Genomic DNA, 21,956 nt, shown 5'->3' on the forward strand with positions numbered 1-21,956 from the left:
CATAAGATATAAGATGACCAAGGGCATGAGACTTTGGTCAAAGCATGAAATTTTTTATGTGTTATAAATAAATACACTGTGGTAGTATGCTAGAAGTGGTAATAAAAAGTATACGAAAAAAAACATATACTGCATTTGCCTCAGCTGTGAAATGCTAAAGAGTGTAAACTAACTGCACTTCAGTCAAGCCTTCAACAAAGGTGTACAAGCTCAAAACACTGAAGCACAAAAAGTGGTAGAAACAAAGTGAAAAAAGAAAACCACGGTAATGCAATGTGAATACTAGAAATAGTGATGCTATGATGTCTGAAGGATAACATACAGCAAGAGCTAATGAGAAAAAAAACATTTACAACAGTGCTTAGATTACATTTCAAAGATGCCTGTCAATATATAGATAGATAGATAGATATACATAAGCATGTTAGATACTGGACAGTTTTTATTGCAAGCACAACCGGCCAAAGCAATATTGTGCTGCAAAATGAGGAAAAATGTGTTTGATTATAAAAGTGCAGCTAGATGAATGCAAACAACACCAACAGCAAGCCATGAGTCAAATAATTGCCAGTGCATGAAAAAAAGATTTGTAGTAACAAACATGCAACAGAAATACTACTGCCTAGGCCTGAATAATTATTAGACCTAGTTTATCAAAACAAGTACATAGTAAATAAAGTACATAGCAATTCAGTGCTAAAGAGGAAACAGTTCTGAGTGTGACAAGACAGGTTATCTAGCTGAGTGAAATGCAGTGATTCCAGCTAAACTAATTGCCATAGATGGGGGAAGGTAAACAGAAAAGGACATACTTGAAATGTAACCTTTTCACACTTCCTGTAAGAAAGCCACCCCTGCTGAGAGTTTGTGTAATCTGAACTGCAGTATGGTAAGAAGGCAGTTTGAAAACCTTGCCTCTGGGTGATCATGTGACTTAAACAGTGCTAAAATGTAAGCAAACTGCTCAAGCAAAAAAGAACAGCATAGTGCCCCTTTAATCCAGCATCTCTTGACTGATGCCTTGGACCTCCCAGTCGTTTCCTGTTGATCCCACCCAGCTGTGATTTCCCTAACTGGTACTTCTTACCATGGTTGTTATTGTGATGCAAGTACAGTATTTTACATTGCTGTGCACTGGATCTGAAATACAATTTTTTGGCCTGTTGGTCATCCTTTTTATGTCCTTCCTTACCATTCTTCACCCCTCCACCTGACTTTGTTTCATTGTAGACAAAAACAGAATATAATGGAGGGAAAAAGCGCAAAATCAGGGACAATGTATAAATAGTACTCTGATTCACTTTGAAAGTTATAGAGTAAAAGGTTTTACATCTACTCTGATTCACTTTGAAAGTTTATAGAATAAAAGGTTTTGCATCTACTCTGATTCACTTTGAAAGTTTATAGAATAAAAGGTTTTACATCTACTCTGATTCACTTTGTAATTTTATAGAATAAAAGGTTTTACATCTACTCTGATTCCCTTTGTAAGTTTATAGAATAAAAGGTTTTACATCTACTCTGATTCACTTTGAAAGTTTATAGAATAAAAGGTTTTGCATCTATTCTGATTCACTTTGAAAGTTTATAGAATAAAAGGTTTTACATCTACTCTGATTCACTTTGAAAGTTTATAGAATAAAAGGTTTTACATCTACTCTGATTCACTTTGAAAGTTTATAGAATAAAAGGTTTTACATCTACTCTGATTCACTTTGAACGTTTATATAATACAAGATGTTCATCATACATACAGCTGCAGTAATCACATATGGGTTCTCTGCCATCAGGCGGTCCCTCGGTCGGCCGAATTCCAAAGTCTTGGTCCGGCGTCGGTTGTTGTCGCTTTCTTTCCTGATGTCAATGCAACAGGGGTATATAAGACACAGCCGACGCCATTTTCTTCAGTCTTTTTTGCCGCGCGGTGCCCGAAGCAGAAGCAGTTCGCAAGTGCCGGTCGGCCAGCTCCTGAATTTATGATTATTTGGAAACCGAAGTCTTCTTTAAAGCTAAGTACCCCGTTGGGGAAATTTTTCTTGCCTCAGACCGATGTCAGAAAAAGTTAACAATTGTATTTCTTGTGGGAAGCAAATACCGCATAAGGATTTCCATTCCCTCTGCATACCTTGTTTAGGCCCAGACCACGACGTCTTGGGCTGTCGCTTTTGCGCTACTTTCAATAAACGAACTATTAAGCGTCGGGCAGAGTTCGCCCAACACTATTTTGGTACAGCTTTTGATTATAAAATGTCGTCGGAAACTCTGACTACCGTTTTGTCCAAAAAACGCAAGGACAAAGACCGACACGCGAGATCCGCAGTCTCCACCGACACCACGCCAAAACCGATTGCACGTGGTCCGGTTCTCAGCGAGACGCCTATGCAGTCCCTGACTTACGACGACACTTCTTTGGCGGTGTCTTCTGTACCCGAGACCGCTGGTACCTCGGCCCATACCCAGACTACATCCACCGAAGCCACTGTGAGTGCTGAGCCTCCTAATGTGGACAGGTCCACTTCCACCCATGGTGTCTTTAGACCCTCATCTTCCTTTTCTATTAAGGCCTTTACTAAGTCCAAATCAGCCATGCATCCCAAGAGGCTTGTTGCACAGGGCCCATCTCCTGGCCCCATGCCTAAAAAGCAGATGCTAAAAATGGCTGAGGATTTAATTACTCTTATTAGGGGTTCCCAACCCCCTCCAGACAAGAGACCCAGAGTGGAGGAAGATTCTCCCTCTTCTGACCAGGGATCCATTATTTCAGAACTTCCTGATGAAGAGGAACACTCGCACTCCCCTTATGAAGATTCGGATGCAGAGCAGTCCATTCCTTCTGTATCTCCCCCAGAGGATTTTTCTTTTGGGGAAACCTTGCACACCTTGAGGGAACACTTCCATTGGGAAGGCCAAGACTTTTCTGATTCCAAGAAAAGACGTAGGGAATTTCTTTTGTTACCTCGGCACAGACCTCTGGCAATACCTCCTGTCTTGGACATACTCGATGATGTTTATTCGGAGGCTTGCCTTAATCCGGATTCCCTGCCTCCTGCCCCAGTCAAGCCTGATAGGTACTACAGAGTTCCTAACTCTCACCATTTTCTTTACAAAAGCCATAATGCTGACCCTGAAACCATTTCTCAAGGCCCCAAGGGAATGAAGGCCTCTACTGCTAAGAATCCACTACCTTCTGAAAGAGAGTCTAGATCCTTAGAAAGGTGGGGAAAAAAGGTATATACCTTGGCCACCCTAGCCATGAGGGCCTTAAATTGTCAGTTTCATATGCTTAAATATCAGCAGTTTCTGTTATCACAATTAAGGAATAAAATGTCACTACCTGAACAACCAGATTTGAAGGAGTTGCAGGATATGATGCATAGTGCAGAACAAGTGGGTAAACACACCTTACAATGTGGCTATGATGCTCTAGAGGCCTCAAGTAGAGCTGCTGTTACAGGGTCAGTAATTCGTAGGCATGCTTGGCTTAGGGAACAAATCTTGCCTGATCATGTTAAAGCTAAACTACTAGATGCTCCTTTACAAAAGGATGTATTATTTGGTACTAATGCTGAGGAGATACTACGGAAAATGGAAGAAAAAGCTAAATCTATGCAAACTGTCAAGGCTTTCCTACAGGTTCAACCACCACGTTTTAGCAGAAATTGGCCTTCAAAAAACTGGTCCTTTCCAGCCACGGACAAGCCCCAAAGAGGTAGATACAGACGCACAAGGGGCAGAGGACAATCACAAGGATCATATAGAGGCAGACAATGACAAACTCCACCACCAAGAGGTGGCGAAGACAGTGCACAACAATACAGGAAACAAACCCAATGACTTCCCCCTTCTCATGCCAAGCAAGTCTCAGCTGGCAGCACCCTTGGGAGGAAAACTGGCATTATTTACAAGAAATTGGCATATTATCACAACAGACAAATGGATCCTGGACATTATAGGCAGAGGCTACAGATTTCACTTTCACACTCTTCCAAAAATTAGTGGCATGCCGAACCTGCCACACAATCAAAGGGCAGAGGCTCAAATACAAATTTCAAAGCTCATGGATATGAAAGCTATTCAAGAGGTACCTACTCACGAGCAAGGTCAAGGTTTTTATTCCAGACTGTTCCTGGTACCAAGGAAAGGAACCGACTGGAGGCCCATTTTGGACTTATCCATCCTAAACACATTTCTACTCGTACCAAAATTCAAGATGCTCACCTTACAGCAGCTTCTTCCCATGCTGGGCAAGGAGTTTTGGCTGGTAACATTGGACCTCAAGGAGGCATACCTGCATGTCCCAATCAGACAAAGCTGCAGAAGATACCGCATATTTCTTGCAGGTTCAATCCACTATCAATTCTCTGCATTGCCCTTTGGCTTATCTACTGCGCCCAGAGAATTCACGAAATGCCTGGCATCAGTAATTGCCTACTGCAGACTTCAAAGGATACAAATTTACCCTTATTTGGACGATTGCCTGATCCAAGCAGACAGCAAGCACATACTTCTGGAACATCTGGCTTATGTAACACGGTTATTGAATTCTCTGGGATACACAGTCAACAAAGAGAAATCCAGGCTAACACCATCTCAGAAAATAACTTTCCTGGGTGCCAACTTGGACACAAACACCCAGATGGCCTATCTTACGCTAGAAAAACAAGGGCAACTAACTCAGTACTTCAAAATACTTGCAAATTGTACCAGGCTAACTGCAAGGAAAATCCTGCAGGCTCTGGGCTTCATGGCATCTTGCATTCTTCTAATCCCATGTGCAACGTTGCATATGAGGAAACTTCAATGGTACCTAAAAAAACTATGGTCTCAACACAGCCACAGTTTGGAAACAATAATACCAATAATTCCATGTTTGCAAAAGGAATTTCTATGGTGGGCCCAAGCATGTCAAACAAACACAGGGCTACCATTCTGCAAGCCTCAAGCAAATCAAGTCATCACAACAGACGCCTCAGACTACGCCTGGGGGGCACACATGACAGGCAGGTGCATTCAGGGCAAATGGTCCCAAAAGGAAAAGCACCTTCACATCAATCAAAAAGAAATGCTAGCAGTGATAAATGTAATTACAGCTTTCAAGGACCTCCTGCATCCAGGACAATTATTGATAAGAACAGACAACACCACAGTAATGTGGTACATAAACAAACAAGGAGGAACACATTCATACCCCCTGTGTAGGCTAGCCATGTCACTTTGGAACCTGGCTCTGGAATGGCAATTCGAACTTCAAGCACAGTACCTGCCAGGATTGGAAAACATGCTGGCAGACAATCTAAGCAGAAATATGACAGACCCCCACGAATGGAAGTTGCACCCTCAAGTGTTTACAAAGATAGTCCAAGCGTGGGGAAGGCCAGACATAGATCTCTTTGCCTCCCACAGGAATCATCAATTGACAAAGTTCTGCTCAAGGACCTTCCATGCAAAGGCCTGGAGAGTGGATGCCCTTTCTTTCAGTTGGGCAGCACGGTCAGTTTACGCCTTCCCACCTTTGCCTCTTCTGCCCAAGGTGCTCTTGAAAGCAAGAGCAGACAGACCAAAGATGATACTGATTGCACCAGACTGGCCAAGACAACACTGGTACCCACTACTGAGGAGACTAACACATACTCCTCCCTGGACCCTACCTCTAATGCCTCTTCTATTGACTCAGCACAGCTACAAAACTCTTCACAGTCAGCTGAAAACACTCAATCTGGCTGCATGGAAAATTCCTTAACACCACAACAGATCCTACTCTCCAAAGAGGTGCAGGAAGTCATTTTGGAGGCCAGAAGGCCATCTACTAGAAAGGCTTACTCCGCTAAATGGAAACGGTTTTGCGCTTGGAATGAGAAAAAAGGCCAGGATCCTAGAAAACTGAATTTACCTCAGATATTGCAGTATCTAGCTGAGCTGTTGAACAGTGGACTTTCATTTTCCTCCATCAAAATTCATGCCTCAGCCATTTCTGCAGAATACAACACTGACCCACCCTTATTCTCTCACACACTCTTAAGACAGTTCCTCAGAGGGGCTAAGAATATAAGACCTCCAAGGAAACAACCAATACTAGCCTGGGATCTTAATTACATTCTAGAAAAATTAACATTGCCTCCCTTTGAACCAGCTGCCTCAGCGCATTTGCAATATTTGTCCTGGAAAACAGCTTTCCTTCTGACCATTACCTCAGCTCGTAGGGTTTCGGAACTGCAAGCCCTCATGGCTGTGCAGCCCTTTCTCATCTTCCATCAGGACAGGGTTTCCCTACGAACCAACCTGTCATTTATGCCTAAGGTAGTATCCAGGGTAGCTTTAAATCAGGCCATACACTTACCTACCTTTTACCCCAATCCTCAAAACAAAGGGGAAAGGCTGCTACATTCTTTAGACATCCATAGACAGCTACGTTACTATTTGGACAGAACAAAGCCTTTCAGGAAATCAGAACAACTCTTTGTGTTCTATGCTGTAGGAGCTCAAGGGAAGCCAATTTCCAAACAGACTATTTCAAAATGGATAGGCCACTGCATACGGTTTTGTTACTCCTTTCATGGCAAATCTGTTCCTACAGGCATCAGATCCCACTCCACAAGGGCCACAGCTACCTCTACAGTGTTCCTCAGAGGAGTCCCTACCAAAGATATTTTGGAGGCAGCCACTTGGAGTTCTGTGCATACCTTCACAAAACACTACCACCTGCCTTTATACTCCAAAACTAGAGCAGGCTTTGCCACTGCTGTGTTGCAGGGCACTCTGTCTCCTCCCAGTTCAACCTAGTGCCTACCACCCTGTGCGTAGCTTTGGGATTCTACCCATATGTGATAACTGCAGCTGTATGCACGATGAACATAGTACAGTTTTGTACCTACCATAAATGTAGATGTTCAAATGCTAATACAGCTGCAGTACAGATTTCCCTCCCTCCTTCCCCTCTTGGTAAAGGACTAGTGGCTAACACCTCTTCATACAACCTGTCTGGGTTATCCTTCAATGGTGTATTTGCTTGCAACTACTGATTTTTGATTACATTGCATTGCATGATTATATTTATAATTTATGTATTGCCTTCCTTTTGGGGGCACCTGACATCCGGGGCAATGAAGAAAATGGCGTCAGCTGTGTCTTATATACCCCTGTCGCATTGACGTCAGGAAAGAAAGCGACAACAACTGACACCGGACCAAGACTTTGGAATTCGGCCGACCGAGGGACTGCCTGACGGCAGAGAACCCATATGTGATTACTGCAGCTGTATTAGCACTCGAACATCTACATTTATGGTAGGTACAAAACTGTACTGTTTTACATCTACTCTGATTCACTTTGAAAGTTTATAGAATAAAAGGTTTTACATCTACTCTGATTCACTTTGAAAGTTTATAGAATAAAAGGTTTTACATCTACTCTGATTCACTTTGAACATTTATATAATACAAGGTTTTACATCTACTCTGATTCACTTTGAAAGTTTATAGAATAAAAGGTTTTACATCTACTCTGATTCACTTTGAAGTTTATAGAATACAAGGTTTTACATCTACTCTGATTCACTTTAAAAGTTTATAGAATAAAAGGTTTTACATCTACTCTGATTCACTTTGAAAGTTTATAGATTAAAAGGTTTTACATCTACTCTGATTCACTTTGAAAGTTTATAGAATAAAAGGTTTTACATCTACTCTGATTCACTTTGAAAGTTTATAGAATAAAAGGTTTTGCATCAACAGCATTTTTTTTAGTAGTAAGAATTACAAAACTCTAATGTTGGACATGATTGTCATTTTTTTCTACCTCTAACTAGAAATTCCTTCTGGATTTTTTCTTTTCTTTTTTTTTTTTTTTTTGATAGCTATATTGGTCTTCAGTTGTAATGAATATTATACCATGACCACCCCAAAACGTGCACGCTGATTGGCCAGCGTGCACATTGTAAATCGAGTTATACTAATGGAAAAAGGTCCGGTCGTCCGGACTTTTTTCCATTAGTATAACTCTATTAAACACTGTCTCGCTATGTTAAATGGGTTTAACATAGCGAGACAGTTTAAAATAAGCAACGGAGATCTCCGTTGCTTATTTTAGCTGTCTCGCTATGCTAAACCCATTTAACATAGCAGACAGGTTTAAAAAGCAACGGAGAAAGCAAGATCTCCGTTGCTTTTTACTGTTTTGCTATGTTAAATGGGTTTAACATAGCGAGACAGTTTAAAATAAGCAACGGACATCTCCGTTGCTTATTTTAACTGTCTCGCTATGTTAAACCCATTTAACATAGCAAAACAGTAAAAAAAGCAATGGAGATCTTGCTTTCTCCGTTGCTTTTGCCCACAGCTCTGATGTACTGCACAGGCGCGCAGTACATCAGAACTGTGATTGCCAGACATCTGCGGAAGGGCAGTAAACAGGCATTATACTATGCCATTATTTAAGAAAAGTAATAGTTTCTTTTCTTAAATAATGTCATGTATATAATAACCCACTTCTGGGTGTGGGTAATGCTGTATTTACCCACGGTTGGCTTTGTTTGGTCCCTTGGGCTTCGCCCTTGGGACCAAACCACGCCAACCGTGGGTAAATCCAGCATTACCCACACCCAGGCGTGGGTTATTCCTATAATAATTTCTGTCAATCAGTGAATTGTTATAAGTACTTTATAAGTATAAATGTATGTATACCAAGAATCGTACTTGATGGGGGCGTGGCCAAGATGTCAGAGAGATAACAGCACTTTTTTGATGCTCTGCTTAACAGAAATTTCTCTGACAGGAAATTTTCTTAATATTATTTTAAAAACATCTACGTTTTCTTTCACCTATATATTTAGATACAGTGGATTATTTTTTTCTACAAATATTTCTATTTTGGTGAATAGAAAGTGAATTACATCCTGTCAGAAGTACAGCAGCTGAATATAACAGACTGTCTCAGCCATGAGTCATTCAAAAGCCTCTCTCCAGGAAACTTCCATGAAGAAAGAATTACAAACAATAATATCCAGTATTCAAGATCTTTCCATGAAAATGGACAATTTAGAAAAAATCATGGAAAACATGAAGAAAGAAAATAGAAAGCAGATTGAAGAATTCAAGGAGATAATTACAAGACACACAGACCAGATAACAGAAACTGAAAAATCTCTTAATGAAATAGATGGAAGACAGCATGAAAATGATAGCCAGATTGACTTCTTACTAAAGCAAAACACCGCACTTTCAGATAAAGTGGAGGACCTAGAATCAAGGTCACGATGAAATAATATTAGAATATACAGCATACCTGAAAAAATGGAAGGAAATAACACAATACAGTTCTTGAATGACTGGTTGCCTAAGACACTAAACCTACCTGAATCTCTCTCTTTTGGGATAGAGAGAGCTCACAGGTCATTGTCAAATATGTCTGTGTCAAAAAATCCAAATGCTTCAAGATCCATTATTGTAAAATTTTTATCATCTCAAGACAAGGACTTAATCCTAAGAACAGCGTGGGCAGGTAATCCTATACAAATTAATGGTCGAAACATAAGATTTGACAATGACTATACCTCTACTATAATAACTAAAAGAAAAGCCTGCATTCCTCTCATTAAAAATCTGAAGAAAGCTGAAATTAAAGCACAAATCATTTTTCCTGCCAGAATTAAAATACATCTATCTGAAGGAATAAAAATATTTAATAATCTTGATGACGCCTCTGAATATGTGAAAAGAATAAGATTTTGGAAATCACTGAAGATATGGACATCTCATTACCTAGTTTAAAAAGGCAGGCAACAACTGGAAAAAATGGTATTGATTGATAAAACAAGCAAGAAGCTTAAGGGTAAATAATACAAATGAAGCTCTTCCACAATCCCTTCAAATCCCAAAAGTTTCGTGCTACAAATCACCTACATCGGGGAAAAACATACATGTTAAGGTAAAAAATCATTTAATATTTATTAAGTATGCTTATTTATTTATTTATTTTTAAATTTATTTGCTGTTTAAAAACCTTTAATACAAATACGCTAGAATGTTAAACATAGATGTTAGTAGCAATACCATAGAAATATTGGTTAAAACAAGAACCCCCTTAATACCGGATACTGTATGTGTATTAGATTATGATGATATAGATCGCTCCGATAAGTGAAATGAAGGCTCCCCATCTCAGTGCAATTAAATGAAAGGGTAGCCCCTTTTTGCATCAGCGGGCTTTCTCTCCTGTTAAATGTCATGTTATGCTTGGGTCCTTTTAGAGCTAACGGATATAACTTAATGTGACTTGTACTAAATAGTTTAAAAGGTATTGGAAATTGTTCTTTATCATAATAAGAGAAGATTGTTTTCTTTCTAAGAATCTGTCATGACATGTAAAAATGCATTCTCATACACTTGAGAGGTTTGTGTCTTTACTAAATGTGGTTTGTGGGTCCCTCTGCTGACGGAGAGGGAAAAGGAGATGTATTTTCTGATGAAAGCTGGTGGAGTGTGTGTTGCAGGGACAGGAGGGTTTGAATGCTTGATATCAGATACATTGGCCAGTAAAATTGATAGTTACAGAAAATGTTATATTTATATAAAATGGGGCAAAGTTTTTTTTTTTTTTTGTACTTCATATACATGCTTTTTGAGTAACATATTCTGTTTTTCTTTTCTCTCACAAAATGCACATCACGAGTATCTCGTGAACAGTTATCATAGCTTGCTGCAGATTCCCTAGTGCGAGCTTTTAACTGCCAAAATTCAAATGTTAAAGGAGAAGGAAGGGGAAAAAAAGGAAAAAGAAGGCTGTTGCCTCTAGACTTCTTGGTCAGATCTTCTTTGTAATACAAGAGACTTATGCATGTACTCTCTCGAAGTCTCTTTTGTCATATGAACTTTGGTTACGTGTTCACGTTACCAGAAATCTTCACATGAAAAAAAAAGAAAACGGGACAACTGAATGCTTTATCACATACCAAGAGCGACAAAGAAAAATATATAAAAAACATAGACATATATAAAGGTCCTTTTTACTAAACCAGTGTTGAAGCCTATGTTGTTCCCTTCATAATAAGTTTTCTGATGACATGTTTTACAAAGTAGTTTACACTTGATCATTAGTTGGCAGCTGTAGCTAACAGATACAGTGAAAACATAGACTAGGTCATCTGATCCTTTTTGGTTATCAGAGCAGAAAGTGGCATATGCAATGGTTATACAGTCACTAAAATACATTATCTGTTGGGGGTTAATGTGTTCTTATTATTTTTAAAGTAGATTTTGGGGCAGCTATGTATTTTCTGTGCTTTCATCTTGATATCTTCGTCCCCAATCTTATTGATTATATGAGTTGTTGGTTGATGGCAATACTGCTGGATTGGGGAAGCCAAAGCTGCAGACAGACCATTACAATAAATAATAATTCTGTTATAAAAGGGTGAAATAATATATTGGGGCAGGAAAAATTTCAGATCCAAAGAAAAGGAGACAGTTCTGCTTAGAGAATGATCTTAGTTGTTACTGAAGTGATGCTTTTGCCTCACTAGTCAGTGATAGTAGTAGAAGACTGTTGGGGGGGGCAGTGCAAAGTGGGGATGGTTACTCTTGGCTTATAGTTACTACTTTCATCAGGACATGAGGACAGTTGTTATTTCCAAAGGTAGCCTTTACTTTTTAACTGCTTTTCTAATTAATAGTTTACATCTTGTTGGATTTATAGTGTATGGTGAAATTGTGATCTACTTAATCCACCTCCAGCTACATAAGTGCATACTACAATCTGACATTTTCACTAATATTCATAAAATATTGAATGTTTTACTGTCTGTAGACTACATTTTCTAACAAAAGATATATTGCATGTTAACCACTGCCACTCTAACTGAAAAAATATTGGTAAAATGTGTTAATGTATTTTGTTAAAAAAGGACAACTTAACGGAACACATCATTACTATAACATCTAAAACTGAAGTGTCCTTGAAGGTTAAAAGCTGTGACTTCATTATATGATATTTTTATCAAAATCAAGCTACACTACATAGTTTCTTTAGACTCACATCTTTGGAAAGAAAAGCTAATGTTTTTGATGATTACACAGATCTATATACCTGCATAGATATTTGTGCAACTTAAATATTATCTTCTCATGTAAAAAATTCTCATTAGTACATCTTTATTTTAAATATCTTTAATACCTTAAAAAATTATTTAAGGTTAATCAGATATGTTTTTTTTTTTTTTTTTAGGGGAATGAAAAACTGGTGATTTTATATCTTATATAAAAGGAAAATAAGCCTATAGGCTATATATTAATATGCTGATTCTATAGTAAATATTAACACTGTTGTGATTTCACAGACAAGCTCATACAGGAATGTTTTGTTACATGATAAATGTTCTTATTTTTATACATAAACTTCTTTACTGAATTCCTAGATAAGTAGGTTTTGATCTAATGTAGTATACTAGATTAAGATCTGTATTAGTATAGAATAGACATAAATGAATATGATATACTATGTCATGATACAAGTTTAAAGACACTGTTCTTAAAAATTTTGAAAATTACATTATTCATGGTAATTGATGTTTTCCACAATATCTCCTACATAGTAATACCTATTCATCCTGGAGAATTAATAGGTTGTAGTTTGTTGATTCAATAAAATATTAGGTAGTAGCATTAGAGAATGATAGTCTTGAGCACTAAGGATGATAGAGGGTAGTATTGATGACTTCTTCATCAATCCAGGAACTAGATGTTCCATGGTTAGTTTTGTATATAGTTATATTTTCATCTTCTCTGAACATTACTTGTTAATTAAGTCCAGAATAGTATTTATCCATCAAAAGCTTAAAGTAATCAATGTCTGGGTTTAAATGTCTGTCTCTGAATGCAAATGGTCTTAATAACCCTACTAAAAGAGGAAGGTTACTCAAATACCTAGCATCTAATAAAGCTGACATTATATTTTTGCAAGAAACACACATTATTCAGTAAGATCTAGAAAAAAATGGCTTTTAAAGGTTATAGTATTCTAGCTGAATCTCATTTCCAAACAAAGAGAAGAGGAACCATGATTTTGTGGAAAAATACATTACCAATACCTAAAATAATTAACAGTTTCTCTGATAAAAATGGTATGTTGTGTCTAGTAGTATTGGAATTGAATAAGAAATATTTTACTTTAGCAAATATGTACAAGCTACCTGGTATTGGTGCTAAATCTGCAAACAAATATTTGGAAATAATAACAGCAAATTCTAAAGGAGATATCATTTTGGCAGGTTATTTTAATTTTATTCTATCATCTAAAGATACCACTAATGTCAGCAATATCAAGATACCTGCATCAGCCAAAAAATTGATAGATTTTGTCTCATTATATAACCTAAACGACATATACATGATCAAAGAGCAGAGGTCTCTCAATTTTACTCACTTTTCTTATAGATATGGTACACAGACAACTATTGATAAAGTGTTTATATCTGACAGCCTATTATCTAAGACTCAAGATGTAGTGATTACATCATGCCCTCTGTCAGACCACAATGCCATACTATTTAAAATTAAACCAAATGATCTTATTCACTGGCAGAGACTACCAGCCTATATTATTAAGATAAAAGGATTCAAAGAATGGTTTATAAAGGAAGTAAACTATTATATTGAACTTAATAATAATAATAACACAAATAAAGTGTTTATTTGGGACTCTTTAAAATCTTATCTAAATGGGAAAATAAAAACCTGGTATTTACATAAAAGGAAAGAATGGGACAAAGAATTATTAAATCTACAATTGAAAATTGACACTTTAAAAAAGAACTTACACCCCAAAGAATTGGGCTCAAATCTGGAATTAAAACAACTAAATCTCGAATATTTCGAAATTCTTAGTCATAAAGTAGCAATTAATTTAGAGAGGTTAAAATTACAATCTTATTCATCTAATCCAAAACATATGCATAGATTAGCAGCCAAAACGAAAAGTTTTCACAAGAGTAAACACATAATTGAAATATTAGACACATCTAAACACAATTCAAAACCTTCTTCGGATCTAAAAGATATTTTAGAGATTTTTCGTTCATATCATGAAACAATGAATAAAACAAACTTAAACTTTACTAATAATAGTTCAAAAATAGAATTTCTAAAAAACAATATAAATAATAAACTTTCTAAAGAACAAAATAATAGATTACTTAAATCAATATCATTAATAGAAGTTAAAGAAAGAATACAAAATCTTAAAAATAATAAAGCCCCTGGTCTTGATGGCATAATAGGTGAATTATATAAAATTTTCCCTGATTCCGCTTTGAAGATATTAATGAAAGCACTTGAGGAAGTTTGAATAAGTGACAAACTTTGTCCTTCTTGGAAATATTCGCTAATTTCTCCCATTCTAAAGCAAGATAAGGACTCCAAATTTGTTTCATCATATCGTCCTATTTCCCTATTAAATATAGATGATAAAATATTTATGTCTATTTTAGCAAACAGATTAAATCAATTGATGCCGACTTTAATAAACAACGATCAAACAGGTTTTATACTGAACAGAAAAGTTCAGGATAAGACTATTAGACTTTTAACTTTAATAGATTTTGCAAATAAAAAAAAAAGAATTATCACTCATCAGTCTAGATCTAGATAAAGCATTTGATTCTATTAACTGGACATACTTATTTATGGTATTAAAAGAATATAATTTCTCCTCAGAAATCTTAAATTTGTTAAAAAAATTATATGAAGGTTCTATAGCATATATTAAAATCGGTGCTTTTTTATCTGGCCCACTTCAAATTCTAAAAGGCACTAGACAAGGTTGCCCTTTATCCCCACTATTTGCATTAGCAATATAACCATTTGCTAATTTTATAAGAAACAATATACACATAAAAAGTTTTGATGTTAATGAGAACTATTCTTCTAAAATTTTACTCTTTGCAGATGATATCTTATTAACTATTGGAAATATTGATTCATCTATTGATCACATTATCAGATCATTAAAACTCTTTGAGGAAATCTCAAACCTTAGATTTAACCAAAACAAAACATAAACTATTCTCATCAATAAAAAATTGAATAACACTCTATCTAATTACAATAACTTTAACTGGACCAATGATAAATTGAAATATCTAGGAGTTCATATTCTGTCTAAATGGAAGGACGCTATAAATATAAATTATAAAATTTTATTAAATAAAATCACAGAATACATTAATAGATGGAAGAAAATGTTCTTTACTATAGAAGAAAGATTATCTCTGATAAAAATGATTCTATTACCAAAAATTATTTTTTATCTTCAAACATTATTGGCTCCTCCTTCTAGAAAACAACTTAAATACATAAACATTATATTAATTAAATTTCTATGGTATCCTCAAAAACCAAGGATTAAATATGATTGGCACTATAAAAACTGGATTGAAGGAGGGATTGCTTTTCCAAATTTTGAGCTTTATGCTGATGTCATTACTCTTAATATAACAAGTCTGTGGTTAAGTCCAAAATACCATTCAAATTGGAAAAATTTACACAAAACAATACTATTAAGTAATTTTGACAAGTTTTTCAAAACGATATTGTTCTGAAAATATTAAGCTATTTATAGTTATTAAAGAATTCTTCTTCAACAATGAGCAGGAAAAATCACATCTTATTCCTATAATTAAATATATCTTGCAAAATTTTAAAAAAGTAATGAATAAGAACCTTTTGAACAACAATTTGTCCATTCTAATGTTTCCAATAATCTTAACCAAGGGATGCTTTGATTCCTTTAACATGATGAAAATAAAAACTATGGAAGAAAATGGGTTATTATTCTGGCATCAGTTTTAGGAACTAATAATATTCATGATACTACCTACCTTTTAGCCAGGTATAATATCTACCAAAATAACTGGTTAAATATTCAAATCTTCAGAGAATTTATTTTAACGGAATTTAAAAGACATCATTTTCCTGCTATAACAGACCTCCCCAAAAAATTATCCATCCTCTTTGACTTCACCAATATAGGCTATAATAATGGTATCTCATTGTCAAGATTTTACAACATTCTTAGATCAGATCTAATAATATTAGACGACAATTTATGGAACTATATCAACAATTTCAACAACTCCCAAATACATATAAATGATAAAACTTTAATTCTCAGATCTGTTTACCATACCTCTTCTTCCACATATTGGAAAATTTTTACATGGAAATTAATTCATAGAAGTTTTATTACACCAAAAAAAGCCTCTAGAATAAGCAAGAAAGATTTTAATAGATGTTGGAGATGCGAGGAGCTAATAGATGCCGACTGGGCACATATGTTTTTAGAATGCAGAACAATAAGCACATTTTGGATGGAGTTTAAAAATTTTATTAAAGCTTTGTGGTTGGACAGATGCGAGATCTCTGATTCTATGATACTTTTTAATGCACCAATTCCAAGGTATGTTCCACTGAATCAAATGAACCTCCTTTGGACTCTACTTGCTATAGCAAGAAAAACTATTACTAGAAATTGGAAATGTAAAAATAACCTCTCATTTAAGGAATTTATATCTTTTACTAAGATTATTTGTAGTAGGGAATTACAAACAGCTATGTTACACTCCTCAAACATGACTCATAAACAAATTGCCTGGATAAAGCTTAAAAAACTATTAGACAAAATGTAATGTTATTGAAGATTTGGTATCTATTTTGGACTTTGTATATAGTTTTTGTAAAAATTTGATATTATGTTGTTCTTGTTAAAAATTGTAATTATACTCTTGAAAATCAATAAAAAAATATGAGAAAAAAAAAGAATCGTACTTGATATCAGTATGTAACTGTTTTTGTGAGAACTTCTATTATTTCTTCCATGTATTTTTTATTTTTTGTATTGTTTCTATATTGATAACTGAAAATTTTCTTCCCGGTTTTCTTCCCAGGCCTCCAACGAAAAAGGACCTGCGCTCAGTTGGACTTTCCCAGTAAACTAATGTAAAATAAATCCTTAGAGATTTACTAGAAAAGCAGACATTGTTTGAGTAAAAATTAGAGATGTTGTAGAAAACCAGGGATACTTGAGAGCTTTGTGCAATCCCTTCACTATGTGTTAAACAAACTCACCGTAGAGTACTGGATCCAGTCCTGAACTACGCAGTACCCCCATGAGTCATGTTCCTCAGTCTATTTCACCACGGACTGTATAGGTCCACATAGCACCCCTGCTGCTGTTTCTGGAAGACCAAGTCAGAAGCCTCGATTAACTTGGGAGACATCATCTTCCAATTCTCTCCAGTCAAGTTTTCCTATAACCTAGTTATAAAAACTGAATCAAGTTATACTGACCATTTCTTCAGCATTGTCCTAGACACTGTTGCCCTGCAGGAAGTACAGCCTTTCCCTTGGGATTCTTTGTATGACTTTGCCTGCAACCACAGTTAGCCTAGCAGACTTGTGGATCCCAGATTTTATTTGCTGTGAATCGGTCTTCAGCTAATTCCACAATAGCTAGTAATCTGTTGTAGATCCCCATCATCAGATTGACCAGCACACTGGCAAGGAAGATGGTCCATGTGGTTCCCATATGTATCCTGCCTTTTGGCAGTCACTTCCCTGTATGTCTTTTTGGGGTTTATTTGGGTGCCCATCCACTACTGTCCCATGTAACTAGGTGCACTTACCTCCACGCATCAAAAGCAAGATAAAGTTTGAATTCAATATTTCTGGTTTTGTCTGTATTCTTTTATCGCCTGCTTGTCCTTACTGAGCTGCACTAGCTCTTTCCTTCCATTCCTCGTTTCTGGTTTATAAACCCTTTTTTAACATCCTTGCCCCAGTCTGACAAATCCCTCCATGAGACTTACTAGCCCTGTTCTTCATTCCTCTCTTCTGGTATATAAAGCTTTTTTACCCTCCTTGACCCAGTAACAAAATGGATCTTGCAGTTAATAGTTTTCTATGGACTGTGTGTGTTATTATTTTGCCTTTATTCATATTTGTTTCATTTATTTTATTACAAACTATGTGAAAGATCGTGGAGGTGCCGTTTGAATTTGGAGAGGTAACTGCTCATATGTAATATAAGGAAATCAGTTTTACAAAAGGAAATATGGATGTCTAACAGGGCTGTCTTAGATAAGCACAGAGTAGAATATTGTGTTGGAATTCAGATATGCATCATTGAGATGTATTAGGGAATCATCATCATCATCAGCCCCCTTTTTCCCATTTTTCTACATGGGGTCGGGGTATCATGTTAACCGTTGCCAACTCTCTTGATTCAGTGCCACACTCCTGCCTTCTTCAACACTCATGCCTGACTGTTGCAGATCTTCTTTCACACAATCCATGTGATCATGGATTCTGCCTCGTCTCCTCTTACCTTCTTTCTGTCTGTCCTAAATCTTCCTCACCAGATTGTCTTCTGCTTTTCTACACATGTGCCCAAACCACTGTAATTTGTTCTCTTTGATCTTTTCTGCAATTGGGGCTACTTTGGCTTCTGCTCTTATGTCCTCATTTCTTCATCTGTCCCACAGTGTGCATCCTACCACCTTTCTCAAGCACTTCATTTCCATCACCTCTAGCTTCTTCAACTGTTCTGCCTTTACTGCCCAGGTTTCTGTACCATACAGTAGTGCTGGTCACACCACTATCTTGTACACCTTACTTTTCAGCTTATTTGGCATTCTTCTGTCATAGACTACACCTGATACTCTATGCAAGTTGGCTGTAGCCCCTCTGATTCTAGCTTTGACCTCTTCATTCAGACTACCCTTCTCCTCGACTCCTCCCAGGTACTTGAAGCTGTTTACCTGTTCCACTATTTTCCCTTCTATCTCTAGTCTCAGCTTCTTCTGATTTCCCCAATTTGCTGCCATTACCACCATCTTATCTGTGCTTAGTTTCATCCCATGTGCCTTCAGATTTGCATTCCATTCTCCTATCCTTTGCTGAAGTTCTAGCTCAGAGTCTGCCAGTACTACCACATCATCTGCATACAGCAGCTTTGTAGATCCATCCCCTCCAACCTGTTTGCTAATGTAGTCCATCACCAGTATGAACAGCAATGGGCTCAGGGCTGAACCCTGATGTACACCCACTCCCACTGGGAACCCCTCTGTAAGACCGAACACTGTTCGTACTTGAGTCATTGGGTCCTTGTACATAGCCTGCACTAATTCTACCAATGTTTCTGGGACTTCAAACCACCACAGTACTGCCCAGATCAACTTTCTTGGGACCTTGTCATATGCTTTCTCCAAGTCTAGGAATGCCCAGTTGACTCTCTCCTCATCTCTAGCTTTTTCTCGAGCATCTGTCTCACTGCAAACATTGGGTCAATTGTGCTGCATCCTGATCTGAATCCAAACTGCTCATTTCCCATTTTACATTCTACTACTCTGCATATTTGTTGATCAGTCACCCTCTCCAGGACTTTCATGCAATGTGATAGGAGTTTGATGCCTCTATACTGTCCACAGTTTTGGCTGGCCCTTTGTTCTTGCACACTGGCACAAGTATGCTTACTCTCCAGTCATCTGGGATACACCTTTCTCTCCACACTGCTATTAGTATGCTCGGGAGCCATTTCTCCCCTACCTCACCCAACATCTTTATCGTATCTGCTGTGACCTCATCTGAGCCTGCTGCTTACCTTGATTTCATCTTCTTTAGTGCTGTTCTTACTTCTTCTAGGGTGGGCTCCTCCTCTTCTCTCATCGTAGGTGGTTTCTGAGGCAGTACAGCTTCTGTGAGGTTTTCTTCATTCAGAAGCTGCTGAACATACTTTTTCCATCTGCCTTTGATGTCCTCTGGACTGGTGAGCAGGTTGTTGCTGGCATCCCTTATGAAGGGTGTCTGACTATCTTCTTTATCTTTCTGTCTTTACCTTGCAACCTGATGTAGTTTCTTTGTGCCCCTCACCGAGTCACTTTCCAGAAGTTGGTACAGTGCCTCTGATGCCCTATTCTTTGCTATCGCAACTTCTTTCTTAGTTTCTTTGTTGGCCAACCAGTAGTCCTTCCTAGCCTGGTCAGTCATTTCTGTCTCCCACTTCTTCCTGCACTCCTTCTTTGTTTTGAAGACTTCCTGGACTTCTGAATTCCACCACCAGCTTTCTTTATGTACCTTATTTCCATACCTGGCTCGGCCACATATCTTTTCTGTAGTCCTAACACATGCTGTTTTTAGGTGCTGCCATTCTTCAACACCACCTATTTCCTCCTTTTTTGGGGTGCTAGAGCCCTGAGTAATTCCTTGAACTGTTATACTTTCTCTCCAGTCAACTTCCAGGTCTTCAGCCTGGTCTCTGTTGACCTTAGAGCCTTCTCTGACCACTGCTTGCAGCTGATTGTGGCCACTAGTGGTTTATGCTGTGGGCCGATTGTTTCACTGGAGATGACTTTGCAATCATGGATTCTACCCCAGTGCCTTTTCCTTACTAGGAGGAAGTCTACCTGAGTTGCATGTTGACTACTCTTGTATGTGATCTTGTGACTGTCTCTCTTTCTGAACTATGTGTTGGTTACTATCAAGCCATTTGCCAGACAGAAGTCTAGAATGGCTTCTCCTTCTTTATTCCTGTTGCCCCACCCATATGGACCCAGGCAGTTCTCATATCCTGTTCTGTCTGTCCCGATGTGTGCATTCCAGTCACCCATTACCAACACCAGTTCATGTTGGTGTATCCATGTGTTAGAGAATCATGGAGGGAAATAGGAGGTATAACTGTTAGGCTCTGTAAGTCATTCATTAGGTAGCAAAAAATTGTTAATCTTTGGCTATAAGGACAGTTATTGTTTATATTCCTCATGGTTTCTCCCCCTTTTCATTTCTTTGCATAACAGTGCAGACTTCCATTTTCTGGCTTTATTCATCCACTGTCTTATAAACTTGGGAGTATAAAATGTGCCAATCCTGTTTTGTGTAATATTGTGCAAATAACACACTATGATTTAACTGTCTGTTCATGGTTGGGTCTTCAGCTACAGTGTACAATCTCTGTGCGTGTCAGTATGTTTTTTCTTTGCAAAGACATTAAGTAAATTTGATGACTCCTTATTTATATTCCCCAAGTATGAAAAGTGATTATGATATTTTTGCACTCTGTATTCTTTTTGCTTATGTTTTTTTTTTCATTTTTATATTTATAGGACAAAATCAAAGTTTCCTTATCAGTTCTTGAATCCAAACCTAATGATCTCAGAAACTTACCAAACAAGAAAGAAAAGGAACTTGGAGACATACAGGTAAGTAAACTGACAGTGATGTGTTGCAGATGCCTTGAATGGAAGAAGTCGGTGACGAGAGTAAATGAGGCACCTGTCATGTCATTCAGGTCTGCTTCATGTATCATTTTATGGTGTAAGTATGTTATTAGTTAACAGTGAGCACTGCACGAAATCTGTTGGATATATTGTTATGCAGCATTACCATGACTGTGTTATGTTTAGGAAAAGTGAAACATTTCAATACCCAAATGGAGTCATATTTTAATTCAGAAAGCAACTTGGAGGAACTGATGTTGATGTCCTTCAAGAATGCAACTGCAGTCATAACATATGGGTTGTCCTGCCTCAGGCAGCCCTCGGTCGGCCGGATTCCAAAGTCTGGGTCCGACGTCGGCTGATGTTGCATTTCTCTCCGACGTCAGAACGGCCGGAGTACATAAGCATCAGCCGACGCCATCTTCTTCAGTCTTTCTTGCCGCGCGGTGCCCGAAGCAGAAGCAGTTCGCAAGTGCCGGTCGGTCAGCTCCTGTATTCTTCAATTCTGAAGTCATCAAAAAAGCTAAGTACCCCATTGGGGACCTTTTCTTGCCTCAGCCGATGTCAGAAATTACTGAAAAAGTTAACAATTGTCTTTCTTGTGGTAAACAAATACCTCATAAGGATTTCCACTCTTACTGTCTTCCTTGCCTCGGCCCAGACCACGACGTCTCGGCCTGTGTAGCCTGTGCTCGCTTCA

The 21,956-nt window shown here is 37.5% G+C and overlaps 2 protein-coding genes across 2 annotated transcripts in view; one reads left to right on the forward strand and one right to left on the reverse strand.

Moving 5' to 3' along the window:
• The window catches only part of LOC122814457, a 1,903,843-nt gene that overhangs the window by 1,075,210 nt on the left and 806,677 nt on the right, over positions 1 to 21,956 (reverse strand).
• LOC122813945 (nuclear factor 7, brain-like) overlaps positions 1 to 21,956 on the forward strand; it is an 87,900-nt gene that overhangs the window by 31,327 nt on the left and 34,617 nt on the right. Inside the window, exon 2 of the mRNA XM_044086491.1 lies at positions 21,143 to 21,238. Coding sequence (XP_043942426.1) covers positions 21,143 to 21,238 — 96 coding nt within the window. The remainder of the gene's footprint in view (positions 1 to 21,142; positions 21,239 to 21,956) is intronic.

This window comes from Protopterus annectens, chromosome 10.part0 (assembly GCF_019279795.1).
Source record: "Protopterus annectens isolate FY-2018-M chromosome 10.part0, PAN1.0, whole genome shotgun sequence".
Classification (NCBI taxonomy): domain Eukaryota; kingdom Metazoa; phylum Chordata; order Ceratodontiformes; family Protopteridae; genus Protopterus; species Protopterus annectens.